The following is a 16,204-nucleotide window of genomic DNA, read 5'->3' as shown; positions in this document are numbered from 1 at the left end:
TCAACGTTCAAACCATCTCATCAACACAATTCAATCACTGCACTTATAAAATACCAATTAATCTTCAACAATTAATCTATCATTTTCGTGATCACTGTTGCATTTCTTCTATTATATAACATTAAATTATAATTTTTATCTCATTTTTCCTAACCTATTATTTTACTTTATTTATTTCCATTTCTTTAGCATTTCTTGCAAAAAAAAAAAAACACAACTTTAACTGCCTTAACTTTGTATAATTTAATTTGTTATTTCTTACATTTTAATTAGTTGAAGTATTTCTTAATAATTAAGCATATCAAAGTAAACCAAAACACCTACAAACTAAAAACAGTACAGAGATTTCAATTTTGATTAAGTTATAAAAACTAAAATCTCGAAAAGAAAAATTGCAGATCAGAAATTAAACATAAATCAAATTTACAGTTAACACTCATTTTAATTTGCTTTTATTTATTTATTTATTTTTGTCTACAGTACATAAATCAAACTGTACATATTTTAAGTTTTAATTTAATTGAAATGAATCGAAACTTTAAGTTCAAATATTTATTTAAAATGGAACGAAAAATTCATCAAAACATAAAATAAAATATCTAAAAAATTGAAGAACCCTCCACAATTTCACAGCTTTTAAAAAATACATAAACAAAAAAAAATCTAAGTTCAATAATTGAGAGTGAATGAAAACTAAATCCATAGTCAAAATTGTAATGCATAATTTAACAAGAGAGACATAGAAGACTCAAAGTAGATAATTTGAAATTAAAAAAAAAGAAGTCATAATTTAATCCAAAGAAGAAACAAAACTTGGTCATACTATTATTACTTAATATTATGAGGGTTTATATACGTGTCTACACAAAGAAAAAAAATTGAAAATGGAAATGGAAACATGTTAGATCACATAATCATTTTTTTTTCTTAGTTATTTACACGTTAACGAAGGGTGCAACCACCGAGGGTGGTTCGTAGCAGAACGGAGCCGCGGGGTGCTGCCACTTTTTGAAGACGATTTTCTCCGGCGGCCGCTGATGCTGCAGTGGCTCATCCTTCTGCGGCGGAGGAGGAGGCGGCGGCGGCGACGAAGCCAGCGGGGAGAGCAGCGGGATGGCCACGTTCCACTGGACGGAGCGGTTTATCTGAAGCGACGAGGGAGCGTGAGACTGCAGGCGGCTGGGCTGGCGGCGGGGACGGCGGGAATCGGCCATGGTGACGGCGGCGCGTGTGAGATTGATGGCGGTGAGAGAGAAAGTGAGAGACAGTAGTGTGGTGTGTGAGAGAGAAAACGGTGGGTAGAAGTTGAGGGGTATAAATAGAGGGGCGTGCGGTGCACACGTTTGGAATCTCAAACTTAAATCATTGAACCGGCTCGGCTCATTTCGGCTCGGCTGGGTTTGGATGGGTTAGGTTTGGTTTATGGATTCATATGCTTTTCGTTTTTCTACTGTTTTCCTATGCATTTATTTCTGATATATTATTTTGTCGGAAAATTAAAGCCACAGTATCAAATTTTTACTTTAGTAATTATTATTCTGTCTTCTTTATTTATATACCATAATGTATATTAACGGATTAAAAATCACAAGAGCAAAATTGAAATGAAAAAAATATTGTTTTAGTAAGTGATATGTATTCATTGTTCATAAAATATTGTTATTTGTTTATGGAAGATGTTATTTTATTAAAATAGTTATTTAATTTATTTACTTTAATTTTAATTACGTAACTAATTCTAATTAATGTAATCTTTTTAAATAAAATAAAAAGGTAATATTATATTTATAAAAAGTATAAGTAAGGTGAATGTAATTCATTAATGAAAGAAAGTTATTGAATTTAATGTCTATTAAAACTTTGAGAAGATGGAAATGTAATTATTTATTGACCTTGTATGTGTTTCTATTTTCAAACTATAAATAATATAAATATCATTTAATGTAAATTTAGGAAATTATGTTTATTTATAAAATGAACTAGAGAAATATTTATTTTACTAATATTATATTTTTATTAATTAATTTTTTTGAATAATAATTCTTTTTTAGGGAATTTGAATTATAATTCAGAACCTAAAGAAACACTACTTTTAATTAACTCTCTAACTAATAATAGAAAGAGTGTTGGAAATAATGTTAGATGGAGTGTTTCTATTATTTTTCATTTTATATTGATACTTTTTTTTACTAATGTTAAGGAAGACTCTTATTTAATCATTTTATCTTTGTGGAATATTTCCTAATTTTTTCTCAATATTTAGTTTCTATAAACAAAATTTACCATCTTTGATGAGTTGTTTCCTTTTAAACATATTTTTATTACTTTTTGTGAAATTAAATTTAATTAAAAGCTAAGAATAACATGAGCGTAGCCAGGCCAGGTGAAAATATGAGGGTAAAAGGTTTTAAATAAGTAAATTTTATAAATTGAAATGATTTGTTAGATAATCTCAATAGATAAACATCCTTGAAAAATGTAACTGAATTAATTATTTTTTAGTAAAATGTTTATTTTCAATAATGTTTATACATTAAGATATTAATCATGGTGTAAGATGATTTTTTATCAGTTTAATTATATCTACAATCTGGAAATATAAGATTGATTTGACTTTGGTTCTTCAAATTAAAATAATAATAATAATAATAATAATAATAATAATAATAATAATAATAATAATAATAATGATAATCTATCAAAATTGAAAAAAGAAAAACGATTCAATTAGTAAGCTCTGTATTTGAAGGATTAAGTTAAGACAGTTTGAGAAATTAATTAGTCTCTAAATAATAATTTTGAAGTACTATAATTATAATTATAATTATATATAAATAAATGATATTTTAAACTTGTAGACACACTCCAAATGTTAGAAATTAAAAAGACAATAATTAAACTTTTTAAATATATATATTTTAAATAGTTGTGAAATAAGACTATACATTTTAATTTTCAGCCATTACTTTAAACATTGTTTTCGTTAATTTTATTCACACATTTTTGTTATGCTATTTTACAATATTTTAAAATATTCAAAGGAAAATCACATTTTTAATTCATTCTTAAGTTTCTTACAAATCTATACGGAAAGTATATTAGATTTTGTACAATAGTTCAAAATCTTTGTAATAGTTTTAATTTCGATATAGGAATATATATATATATATATATATATAAAATTTCTATTTAAAATGTGAATTTATTGATTTAACACTTCTTATAGTTAATTTTGCCTCTTAAAATTTTTATATTAAGGTTCCAGTGGCAAGTTCTAGATTTGCTATAAAGCCCAAGGAGTGCTTTTGACTGGTCAAGTAGGTAAAGGGTCACATTCAACTTTAATTTTTTTCTACAAATGAAAAAAAATGAAATACGATGTATTGATAATGTTTTTTTAGTTTTTTGATATATTAGGAAATTATAGTACATGGTATAGTTGTTAATTTTTATAAAAAAAAATAAAATAATTTTATTACAGACATGCTGTAGTGTTGGAGACTATTACATATTATTTAACGTAAATCGTACAATTTTAAGTCGGATTTAAAACTGTTAATTAAATTAGAATGATATAGTGTCAGATAAATGGCTTGGCACATTATGGTATAAATCTTTATACTAATAACTCATGAAAATATCATATTTTAAATATAGTATTGAATTCAAACCAATTTCCTCAGATTTAAAGCTGCTTAACTTGAATTAGATTGATGGTTGAATTTTTGTGTCTATATTGTTTATTTCGTTGCAAAGATGAGTATTATATTGAAACAAAAAGGTTATGCACTAGACAATAAGATACAAGAATAAATTTAAATTTAAAAATTAATAATTTGCTAAATACAAAAACCCATCTATTGATGTTTACATTCATCTATAGAGGAAAATTAAAAATGGTATGGACCGATCTATTTCAACCCATAATAAAAATCTCAAAGTATTGCCAGATAACCATACAAATTTTCTATTGAAAAAATTGAAGTAGAACAAGATAGGCCCCTCAATAATAAAAGTTTTTCTATGGTAGATTAAATGAAAGATGTATCATAAAAAAGACATTTATTTTCATTATGTTATAAAAAAGTTTTAAGAAAAAGAATATTCTTTTAATTGTAATTAACGATTGTATTATTAAGAAAAAAATATCCTAAAACATAAGTTATACTAATTTATTCTAGGCTTAGTTACATTGATTTAGTACTTAAATGTAGGAGTGTGTTTACAAAAAATTGCATTCATTAGTCTAAAAAGAAAAGTTTTTTCTTACGTGTATCTCCACGCCGTATATCCTACAACACGCCCTTCTGTTGCACACTTTTCTTTTCATGAGAGTGACCAAATCTTTTGGTTTATTAAAACAAGAGAAATGTTTCACATACGTTTCCCAAAAGCTTTTCATACTTTTATATTACTTAACATTTGAAATTTAGCTGGTCTCTTATTTTACTTAATAAATCTCTTTCATAATTTTATATTTTCAATAAATTTTAACAAATAGAAAAACGCGCTAAAAGTGTACTTCTAAGATCTTTTTCTCACTAGATGCACCCCAAGTGTTTATGTTAAATGTACGAAGATTCATAAGAATAGTACAAGATTATTTTGTTTGCATTATGAGTCAATACAGATATTCAATTCGAATATGGATATAAAATGCGACAAATTTTTAGAAAATGAAAAACTGTTCTGGTAGAAAATTTAAACAATATAAAATATTTGTAGATTATAGTAAAAGTAATTGTATGACAAGTACATAAATATGAAAAATCTAAGAAAAATTTCTCTATATATATTTTTTTAAATTGTCATTATTTTGAAGGCAAAAATGATTAAGCCGGTATATTTTTGCGACTCAATTAAACAGGTATTCAAAACAAGTCTAACCATACTTCGAATAGCATTTAATTTCATCTGTCATATTCAAGTTGCGGACAAATGATTCTAAAATAATTTCAACTAACGTTTCCCGTTAGTTGTGGATGACTACGATTGACAACAAAAAAAATATTGGTGGAGACCACAATAGTTATGCTAAATAACAATATACTGTCAAATTAATAATGAATAATAAATTGTGTGATATTAAAATAAAGCAAAATATAAATAAATACTAACTCTATTTGAAGTAAAAGAGTAAATTAATGTTTATATTTGGGATGACAACACAAAACACCTATAAAAAGTCATTGAAAAACTGAAGAAATTAAAATTACAATAAATAACATAGTACATCAACATGACTAAAAGACTTGACTAAACAATCGTATGGCTAATAAAGTCAACATAAGTTTTGGTGGCCTAATATGCTTCCGTCCTCATTAATCACAATACTAATAGACACATTTCAACAAAAGCTTTTCCGTTTTGGCTTCTCTAGGAACTACGTTGTTTCTTTTGGTTTCTATTCAGTAGCTTAGAAAAAAAAAAAGGTGCAATAGTATTTTATTGATTTACCTTTAACGTGATAAGTTATTGGAAAATTCTATTCCTGGTTTTCCGATTCTCTAAACTGAGAAGATGACAAAAAAGGAAGTAGCCACTAAAGCCTACAGATTAACAAAAACAGTGGGCTTCCTTTTGTGTTAAAATAAATAACAATAAATGATGTATGTACACAAGAAAAAGAAGCCTTTCACTGTAGAAAGGATTCAAAAAGCTATACAAAATTGGGTTTGTAGATGAATAAATGATCTCACGTGAATAGCATTTTGAGGTCTTGGATCCTAGCAGATCGAACCTCGTCATCGGTGAGGGTACCAGATATCATCCTTTGTTTTCTGGCCTGCACTTGTTGCAAACGATCTTCCACTGTGTCCTGTAGTTCATTCACATCACCCATAAAAAATGTGGGAAAGATAAAGTCAAAATAACGTGCCAATTTAAACCAAAAGAACAAAATTTAGTCCAAGTCACCCAACAATAGGATAAAAGGTGCCAGACTGCTTGTGAAAAACGTGAGAAAATACCACGGAGAAAAAATTATCAGAGCATTAAAATAATGAACAAATTTCAACTATATCAAGGCAAAGCCATTTAAAATAAAATAATCAAAGGGGTAACCCATAACATTTGGTAGGAAAAGCAGGGAAAAAGAAGGGAAGTCTAGGCTTATCAATTAATAACAAATAAAGTGGCGCCATTTGGCTAAAGAGAAAACTTTGAATATTCCAAGTTCATTCCGAAACATTTGACCAATTAGGAAGTCGGCAAGGGAGGTATGCATGATTGCATCTGAATTGTATTTGCTTAGGTTGTAAGCAAGTTGAAAAAATGGATTGGCTAACCTTCACAATGAATCTTCTTACTTTAACTCTACGGTTTTGTCCTATGCGATGAATTCTCATTATTGCTTGCTCCTCAACAGCAGGATTCCACCATGGATCCTACATTTACAACACAATGTTAACACAGAAGTTTGGTGTTGTTCGACAGGGTAGACAATGGAGAGAAGAGAAATAGGCGTAGCAGACCATAATGAAAACATTTGAGGCTGCAGTTAAGTTCAAGCCAACACCACCAGCCTTTAGCGACATCAGCAAAACCTGTAACATGAAGTGATTCAGTGGCGACATTTTCGATTGAAATGGAAAATAAATAGTTAAGATTGATTTCAATTACCCTTTTCTCCCTTGTTTTATTGAATTCATCCAGAACTTTCTCCCTCTGTTTCTGCGTCAATTTTCCATCATATCTCAAAAAGCCAATGCCTCTCCGCCTCAATGGATTCTCCAAGAGATCAAAAAATGAAGTCCACTGACTGAAGACAATACTCTTTTCACCCGAGGGTGAGTACAGAATACGTTCCAGGAATTCGAATAGCTTTGAAACCTTCGAAGACTCTGTCACATTGTTCTTAATATCGACCTTGAATGGGCTTTCAGATGGACAAGTGATCAGATCATCTTTCTGGAGCAATTTACGACAGATTGGACATTTTCCACCCGCTGATGTGCCCCAGCAACTGAACAGACATTCTCTACAAAATTTATGAGCACATGGTGTAAATACAGGATCTTCTGGAGATTCCAAACATACCGCGCATTCTCCAGTATCGCCCTTTTGAATATTCTCCAAAACCTCTTCGATGTATGCACGAGGTTGAATAGAGTCCGGAGAAGCAGAGTTAAGAAGTAATATATCTGCGAGTTTGCTCATCTCTGCTTGCTGCTGTGGATCATCATGATTGCTTTCGTTGGGTGAACCAGTATCAGACTGAAGAATTCTTCTTGCGAGTCTGCCTAAGTCTGCATACTTACGGGAATCGCTTCCGCTTCATATACGAGGGAAAATAGTATCAGGCAGAAAAATTGGGTAAGGGAAACATGTAAGTGCATTTGAATGTGTTTTTGCCAGGCCTACCACATAACCAAAAACGGATGGTTACAACAGCGTCTCAACTGCATTAGAAGGTCAAGGATATTGGCATAATGGTGTAGAACATTTCCTTGTGCAACGTACTGATCAAATTGAACCTGTTTACATTTGGATGATAAAAGTCTTGAGATAGTAAACACTCCAAGCACATTAAAACCAACAGGAATCCAAAGTGCTCAAGATATTAATTAGTTTCTAGATAAAACGATGTTTGAGAACAGCTACTATTAACAAATTTACTGACTTCATGGAAAAAGATAAAATTGAAACAAACTTTTATTCGAAACTGAGCACAAATCAGAAGCCGTGGCACAAAACTTACTTTAGATCGCTCGAAAAGGGTTTCGTAGAAGTCCCGTTCAGATTCCGATTGTTTACACTCAATCAATTCAATATCAATTGGAGGCAGGAAAAGTATAGGCCTGGAAAACATGTGTGACATTATTAAAAAGATATACGTTTGAGTTGCAATAAATGCGCAATTCAAGTGAAGCGAGAATCACTACCTTCCCTCTTTATCTTTCGATTCCTTCGTTCTTCTTAGCATTAGCATCCTCAAAATGGCTTTGACCAGCTTCAGTGATCTTGGATCACCATTCTCATAAGGCCTTTGAATCAACTTCTGCCACCTGTGCACATGTTTCCATCAACAAAATAAATTTTGATTCTCTGAATAAAAGAATTTTTCTCTAACAAACATGTAATTAGCATCACATTCTTGTCGTACCATGCCGAGTTGCACCAAGGTTCAACACGCAAGAAACACAAGAGACTGTATAGGTCCTCCAAGCTATTCTGCAATGGAAATCACATTTCACAAAAGGTGAGTTCTTCTGAATAAATAATACCCGAAATCTAATAATAAAGTAGCAAGTTACAGGCGAACTAAACATTTTTTTTATCTGGGAAAGATGGACATTGTATTTCACGTGGAATAGTGTTCTTTTAACCTTGCAATTATAAGGTGATTACAAATAATGTTCGCCTGAAAAACAAAAAGACAAACCTGAAGCGGTGTTCCAGTTAGACACCAGCGGCTGTGTGCTGAGAGAGCAAAAGCAGCCTGGGAAACCTGACTTCTATGGGCTTTTATATTATGAGCTTCGTCCAGCACCACCCTGTACCATTGGATCTTGTGGTAGATGCTATTGTCTCCATTCTGGTTTCAAAAGCCAGAGAACCCTATATGAAGAAGGTTTCACTACAAAAATGGTACAAAATATAAAGGAATATTTCTTACATTTTTGTATTCAGCTGATAGGACACCATAAGTTGTTAAGACAACGTCATGCCCTGAGATGAACAAGAGATCATCAGTTCTTCCGCCACCATAATGAACAAATATGGATATGCTACCAGGCTTTGAATGCGTTTCAAGCTCATCCTGCGGATTATAAATACTTGTTAACTATAATATACCATTTACACTATGAAGAGAAAAGACATGTTTTTTTTCTCGATTTGGTATAATACAGAGGACACTCGCCTTCCATTGACCTAACAAAGCCATGGGACAAACAATAAGGGTGCCACCCTCAACTTTATGCATCGCGTAAGCGTTCTTTCTTTTATTTGCTATAATATCATCATATCCATTTATCGCATCCTTCTTTTCTGAGTTGCCTCGGCCTGGATTACTGAGTATCAGAGCAATTGTCATAACGGTCTTTCCAAGTCCCATTGCATCCGCTAGAATCTAAAGCCAAAGACGAAAGCATAAATAAAACCAATTTTTTAAGCAGGTAAAATGATTTAATCTTCAGAAAAGTTACGGCTTCAACAAACTCACTCCTCCTCTTGCCATCTCAGTTGATTTGGGAAATTTCTTTGAAGCTTCTCCGGTAAATATATTGACATAAATAGTCCTTCTGCTAGAAAGCAAGTAAAGTTAAGTTGCATAACAGCATTGAGGAGAAAACCCCAATCATGCTTGTTGAATAATTTTCTATTAGTACTTTACCCCTTGCATATAGTGTAGGCTGACCAGCAGGGATGCAGAGTTCTTTCTGCACTCTCAACATCCATTCCCTTCTCGATTTCACCCATCCAATACAAGGCCTGCTTCTGGTAAGGCTTTAGATTACACGTAAGTGTCTTTGGGGCTTCCTTCTCCTAAAGGCATACAAGAGGCAAAGTAATTGATTACAAGTAACCATGGAGATAAGTTTTAATATAAACATTTGAAATTAAAACACTTCAAAGCTCCTTACCTTTAAGTCATAGATTTCTGCAGCTCCAACAATTTTGTTTAAAGCTGACTCTGAAAGAGCTTGTTCGTCATTATTTTGCTCTGGAATAGGCTCGCCACCCTTTCTTCGCTTGATCAAAGGCAATGCTGCAGCTTCATCTGACTCAGCCTGTTGAAATCAACAGCATAATAAGGCGTCTTTGCACGAAGAGATTACTTACAGGATCAAGTAACATTCACAACACTGAATACTCTATCTTGGACAACATCATGCAAGCTATAATACATTAAAAGAGAAGAATAGAAAATAGTAGCACGTACACTTGGATAGAGCAACCGCTTTCGAGAATCTATATCTTCTGGCGTGAATTCAGCCTAGTTAAATGTAGCAACCAGCGATTACAGACGCATAATTAAAAAAAAAAAAGAACAAAAATTAGAGAGATGAGGAGAGTCAATTACCTTTCGAGATGGCTTGATCTCAAGCATTTTTAGCAGGGCAAGAATTGGATACATAGTATCATCAATTTTACCACAAGCCTCTAGCCTCCAAGAGGTGTCAACACGGTCGGCAAATACAGAGTTGTGAATATAAAAGCTGCAAGAAAAACTCAACAATTCACCTACCAACAGACGCAATACAATTCGAACTTCAAATCGTAATTAATACACAAAAAACTTCCTACGACACTAACTGTATCAACGGATATAGCTGTAAATATTATACCTCACTAAAAACATAATCTCTTGCATCATCTCCAGTTTATCTGGGGCAGCAATGCATCGGCCTCGAACATTGACCTTTCCAGAACGCATAAGCGGAATCACAATCTTTGCCCATTCCATTGGCATCCTCCCAACCTAAAGCCACCACACAAAGCACCATCAAGCCTATCTCTTACACACTCGTAAACTCAAATTCAATTAACACATATTATTTGTTGTCTTCCACAGGTATATTCAATCAGAAACAATCAACAGATACCTTATCGAGCAAATATTCAAACATTAATTCCTCACATTAGAAGTACCCATTTTCAATGGACCGACCCTTCATAACCAGGTACATTCACACATGTAGACCTTATATTTACATATATAGTACACTACATGCATACACATCATGTAACACCATACATCACTCTTGAATCACTTTAGGCACTAAATATTGATATTCAAACACTGGTTAGTCATATTAAAGAGACTAGCTGCTAGTACTGGACTAAGGGAAAACACACACACACATTGGTGTGTGTGTGTGTGTATATATATATATATATATATATATATACACACACACACAGATAAATGTATACAAACACGCCCGTAAATATATACATGCATGCACACGTACACACACTCACGTATGCATACGTACATAAACATAGTTACAAACATATACCAAATTCAGTTAAATATCAAAAACACCTAGACTAGACATAAACAATCTCAACAACAATCAATGACAACAACCACCTCTCCAGAACGCTTGGTTGAAACACGAACGATCAACTGAGACTTCCTCGAGTAAGTCGGAAGAGGAAAGTTGAAATGAACGATTTCATTGTCCACCAATCTGTTCACTCCTCTGGCCGTGGAAATCGCAACCTCAACCTTCCTCCCAAGCAAGAACCACCCAGCCTCCTCCGGAAACTCCCCGTCCTCGAGATTAGGAATATTCCTCTTCTCCACAGCCTTGCGCACCTCCACCACCTCCACGTCATCAGTAACCGTTTTTTCCTGCACCGGTCGAACCGGTTCCGACACTATACTAACCGGTTGAACCGGTGGAGTTGATTCTGCCTCATCACCTTCCTCCTCCTCCTCTTCTACTTTTTCTTCCATTGGCGCCATCGGTTTCAGAGACTCTCCTTTGGAAGCGACCTTCGTGTTCGTGCCATTGAGAAACGCCTCAAGCCTTTGTCGTTGTTGTTGTTGCCTTTTGCTCAGTGCGGTGAAATAAGAAACATCGAAGCCGGTTTCGCCTTGTCCTTCTTCTTGGAGAGGATTGTCCTCGTTAGGGTTTGGCTGCGCGGCGAGAACACGTGCGCCGCCGTTGCTGGTGGTGGAGCGCACCACTGTGAGCGGCTTCGCGGCGTAGACAGGCTTGCCACTGCGGGAGAGGAACTTGTGTAACGTTCCTGGAAGTGGCGATGTTATGGAAGGTTCTTCTTCCTCCATGGATACAAAAACGTTGCAAAATACTAAAAAAAGAGAAAGAGAGAAAGAAACGAAATGAAGCGAAGAGAAAACGACGAGAGTGAGTTGAGAGAGTGGCAGAGAGGGTTTTTATTGGAGTAAGCGCGGGTTTTTCAGTGGCGCGAAATTGTTTCACACTTTGGCGCTGTTTATTCATGTTTTCAAGTATTGGTTTATGTATTAATTCAAAAATAATTAATCTCCATGCTAAATTAATTAATTTATAAATATAAAGAAAGTTTAAATATGGTTTTAATTGTTGGGAGACAAATGAGTTTAAATTTTGTTACAGTAATCTTTTTTATTTGTCCAAAATTAAAAATCAGTCTTTTGTTCTTCATATTATATAAGACGACTAATTAAGGTTGAAACATATGTAACTTGATGATTTCAAATAAAACATATCATACGTGTTTTAATATGATGTTAGTATATAACACCAGGAAAAAATTATTGAGATTCATAAATAGATTATATTTATCAATTGATAGACTAAAGTGATTATTCAAAATTTTGAAAAAAATGAAAATTGAGAAAATAGATTTATAAAGACTGAAACAATGATTTCAATTTTCATAAAGAGAAAAAACAATGAAATAAAAACTTGGTAACTTTATAAAAATTAAATTATATTTAAACCATATAAAAAAATTGAAATTGACTTATTTTTATCTTCGTTATAATAGATATGGAAATTACTTTAAAATTAAAGAAATAAATATATTCAAGTAATAGTCTTTGAGAATTGACGTAAGACTTAAGTTTAGCAATGAATATATTTTACAGAAGAAAATAAGAAAAAGAGATTATCTATTAACTAAATTTAACTCATATATAAATTAATTTTAATTCTTTAAAAATATTTTTGTCTGTAAATGTTTATAAATTATAAAAATATATTCATTTATTAGTCTCTATAATATAAATTAATTTAGTGAATTTAAAATATTATAAACATTTCGTAATAATAGAAATTTAAATCATTTTAAAAATAAAATGAATTGTTAACCTTTTGCAGGCAACATTGCAAAAGTCACGGAATGATTTGTGTAATGGCATCGTTACTTGCTGTAAATAATTGTAGAACAAGAGATTAATTCAAAATTAATTATGAACAAATATTAGCCGTTATTATGGTAAATAATTGTAGAAAAAAACAAAATTTTAAATTACTTATTTTAAATATGTTTTAAGTGGATTTAATTTTAAATTTAATTAATCTCTCACACACACATATCTGATATGACAAATAAATTTATTCGGTGAGAAATATTGTTTGAGTTCATATGCTGTGAGTATTATCCGAATTTATCTTCTGAAACTTTTATATAATTGTTTTTATTTTCTAATACATGTAATTTATTATAAATTAAATTTATTTACTATAAATTGATAATATAATGTAATTGTCATATATTTTTTGTATTAGGTTAAAATAACTTTTTGATCCAAATTTTTGTTAAATTTTGTCAAATCTATCCTAATTTTATTTTTGTGCTTAAATAAGTCTAAATTTTCGTTAATTTTGTTCAATTTGGTTTTTTTTTACTAGCACAAATTAAATCATTAACAACTATGAACATTGCCACGTGTCACTTCATGATTTTTTTGATTTGTTTAATTTATTTTAAATGTTCAAGTGTCAATCTAATAATGTGTCATGCATTAGCCAATTTTTTATATTTAAGTCGATTTTTATATTCGTTATTTTTTTTTCAATTTAGTCTCAATTTTGTGTAACATGAACAAATTTTGTTCCTCTCCAACCTGAGACTAAATTTAGTTTTTAAATATTAAAATTCACATGCTTTATTAAATATATTAAAATTCACATTATTATAACTTTTATAAAAATATTAAATTTGGTCATAATTTTGAGAAAACAAAATTGGGACTAAATTGAACAAAAATAAACAATATAGATACTAAATTGAATATAAAACATTGACCCTGACACACTGATGAATTGACAAATGAACATTAAAAAAATTATAAAAAAACCACAAAAGACATGAAGTGGCACGATTACTGTTCATCGTCAATTATTTAAATGGTGTTAGAAAAAAAAGGACCAAATTAAACAAAATTAACGAAAACTATTTGGGTAGGAAATACAAAATTACGACTAATTTGATAAATTTTGACAAAAGTTAGATCCAAAAATATATTTTGACTTTTTATTAATATTTAACATATATTAAAGTTTAAAAAATAAAAAAAAATTATATTAAAATTTCATTATTAGTTTAATTTTTATTTTTGGTGTGATCTGATAAAATAATATATTATAAAATGTATTGGTATATAAAAAAACATTTCATTAAAATTTAAAAATTAAAATAAACACACGTTTAAAATATCTTTCAATCTATAAATTTGTTTTCTCTACATTTTTTTAAATACTTATAAATTTTATTTTTATTAATTTAGTACAATTTTATTTGATTTTCAAATTTAATATATATATATATATATATATATATATATATAATTTTCTCTAAATAATAAATATCGAAAAAGCAGTTATATTTTTAATATGGAATATTTGATAAGAATATATTTATCTTATAATAATTTATTTTTTTATAAAAAATAATTAATTAATTAAAAAAGTAAAAGGTAAATATATATATATATAGATATGAATATATATTCATTATCCGACAAAAAATGGGATTGGTAAAAAAATTAAAGTCATTAAATTTGAGTATGATGATAAAAATGACTTTTTGTCTTTGAGAGAGACTGATAGCAAATCCCGTTTCTGTCCTCTGTTGCCGTCCCTACACTCGGGCCCTCACATTCACATATAGCACGATGTGCACGTTAGAGAAGAGAGGATCACTTTTTGTTCTAACCCTAACCAGCGAAAGCGACGAACAACACCGTCTCAATCCGACACTCCTCTCCTCCCTCCTCGCCGCCCTCACCCAAATCAACTCCCAAGCCACCTCCGCCTCCGCCCTCGTCACCACCGCCCAAGGCAGATTCTTCTGCAATGGTTTCGACTTCCGCTGGGCGCGTGCCGCTGCCGACCCCCAAGCTGCCCGCATCCGCCTCCGCACTATGTCGAACTCCCTTCGCCCCGTCCTCGCCGCGCTCTTCTCCCTTCCCATCCCCACCGTCGCCGCTGTCTCCGGACACGCCGCCGCCGCGGGAGCTATTTTCGCGCTCGCGCACGACCACGTTCTCATGCGCGCCGACCGCGGCGTCCTCTACATGCCGGAGGTGGACCTCGGCATCACGCTTCCTGACTATTTTGCAGCCGTCATGAGGGAGAAGATCGCGGCGGCGCGTGACGTGGTGCTCGCGGGGAGGAAGGTGAGGGCGGAGGAGGCGGTGGAGATGGGGATTGTGCGCTCGGCGCACGATAGCGCGGAGGGTACCGTCGAGGCTGCGATGAGCCTGGGGGAGGAGTTGGCACGAAGGAAGTGGGTTGGGGAGGCTTATGTGGAAATCAGACAGAGTTTGTTCCCTGAAGTGTGTGATGTTTTGGGTTTAGCACCTAAATCCATTGTTTCCAAGATTTGAAGAAAATAACAGGAATTTAGTGTTTTGTAATGAATTGAATAAACAACAAGGGAGAATATGAGATTGAAGAAAAAGAGCAGATCAACATTTTGATATATACATATATAGAAGTTGATAATCTAGTTCTTAAAAGAACAAAATTTTGATTTGATGTGTGTGATGTATGTGAAAATTGAACCTTTTCTCCATTGTTGAAATATAATAGTAGATATAACATCGCACTCAGTTCCCATCTAACTTATTGAATTGAATGAAAAACTGTCACCACCTGCTTAAAGAGAGAATTTTTTTCTGCATAAGCACTCCACAAAAGGACCACTTCTCTTTTGCCATCCCCACTTTCATTGTGATTAAGCCAGTTGCATCTTTACTTGGTCACATGAGGGTAGGGGAATCTTGTGTCCAATAATCGTATCTAGTTCAAAATTGGGCATCTCTACTTCTCATATTGAATCCATGTGAACAATAAACTATTTTGTGTAATGAGATTGTCAGTAACAATTGCTATTTTATGTCAATTAGACAAATTATTACATGATGGTTTAACTATATGTTTATGATTTTATGACACATTTATATTTGATTATCTATTATGTAGAGATTTTTCAAAATCCCTTGCATCATACTTAATGTTTCTATTGACTTTGGTGAGGAATTTTTTTCTGTTGACAGTAGCTTGTTATTGTTGTTACCTTTTCTTTTCCTTAGAGCATCATGAATGAAAACGGTCCATCTTGATTCATTCATGGGTAGGTGGCTTCAAGAACCCAATTTATTTGGTGGTTCCATTAAAGGGACCGAATGATTTTATGGGTTGATGGCGTCTATGTTAACACCACCACCTGTCTCAATCAAAATGACTACCTAAAATGATGATTACAACAACACTTCACTGAGGATTTCAGTTTG

At 32.2% G+C, this 16,204-nt stretch overlaps 3 protein-coding genes across 3 annotated transcripts; 1 reads left to right on the top strand and 2 right to left on the bottom strand.

The window, feature by feature from the left end:
- Positions 1–789: 789 nt before the first annotated feature.
- LOC114192262 (uncharacterized protein At4g14450, chloroplastic-like) lies at positions 790–1,470 on the bottom strand. The gene has a single exon (XM_028081923.1). The coding sequence runs from the start codon at positions 1,212–1,214 to the stop codon at positions 936–938; it is 279 nt and encodes a 92-aa protein (XP_027937724.1). The 5' UTR covers positions 1,215–1,470; the 3' UTR covers positions 790–935.
- A 3,908-nt stretch (positions 1,471–5,378) lies between these two features.
- Positions 5,379–11,810, bottom strand: LOC114190380 (DNA repair protein RAD5B-like). Its single transcript, XM_028079231.1, has 18 exons — positions 11,042–11,810; positions 10,293–10,426; positions 10,028–10,163; positions 9,887–9,940; positions 9,588–9,734; positions 9,338–9,489; positions 9,167–9,245; positions 8,864–9,073; positions 8,618–8,761; positions 8,384–8,536; positions 8,105–8,172; positions 7,884–8,006; positions 7,700–7,799; positions 7,363–7,475; positions 6,622–7,273; positions 6,474–6,545; positions 6,288–6,386; positions 5,379–5,818 (listed from the first exon to the last, which is right to left on the bottom strand). Exons 1-18 carry the CDS (start codon positions 11,744–11,746, stop codon positions 5,696–5,698), a joined length of 3,264 nt encoding a protein of 1,087 aa, XP_027935032.1. The 5' UTR covers positions 11,747–11,810; the 3' UTR covers positions 5,379–5,695.
- A 2,669-nt stretch (positions 11,811–14,479) lies between these two features.
- Positions 14,480–15,504, top strand: LOC114192110 (enoyl-CoA delta isomerase 2, peroxisomal-like). Its single transcript, XM_028081699.1, has one exon. The coding sequence runs from the start codon at positions 14,582–14,584 to the stop codon at positions 15,293–15,295; it is 714 nt and encodes a 237-aa protein (XP_027937500.1). The 5' UTR covers positions 14,480–14,581; the 3' UTR covers positions 15,296–15,504.
- Positions 15,505–16,204: the final 700 nt, after the last annotated feature.

Source organism: Vigna unguiculata, chromosome 7 (genome assembly GCF_004118075.2).
Source record: "Vigna unguiculata cultivar IT97K-499-35 chromosome 7, ASM411807v1, whole genome shotgun sequence".
NCBI classification, from domain to species: Eukaryota; Viridiplantae; Streptophyta; class Magnoliopsida; order Fabales; family Fabaceae; genus Vigna; species Vigna unguiculata.
Note: the sequence above shows the minus strand (reverse complement) of the source record. Positions and strands in the feature narration are given on the sequence as shown.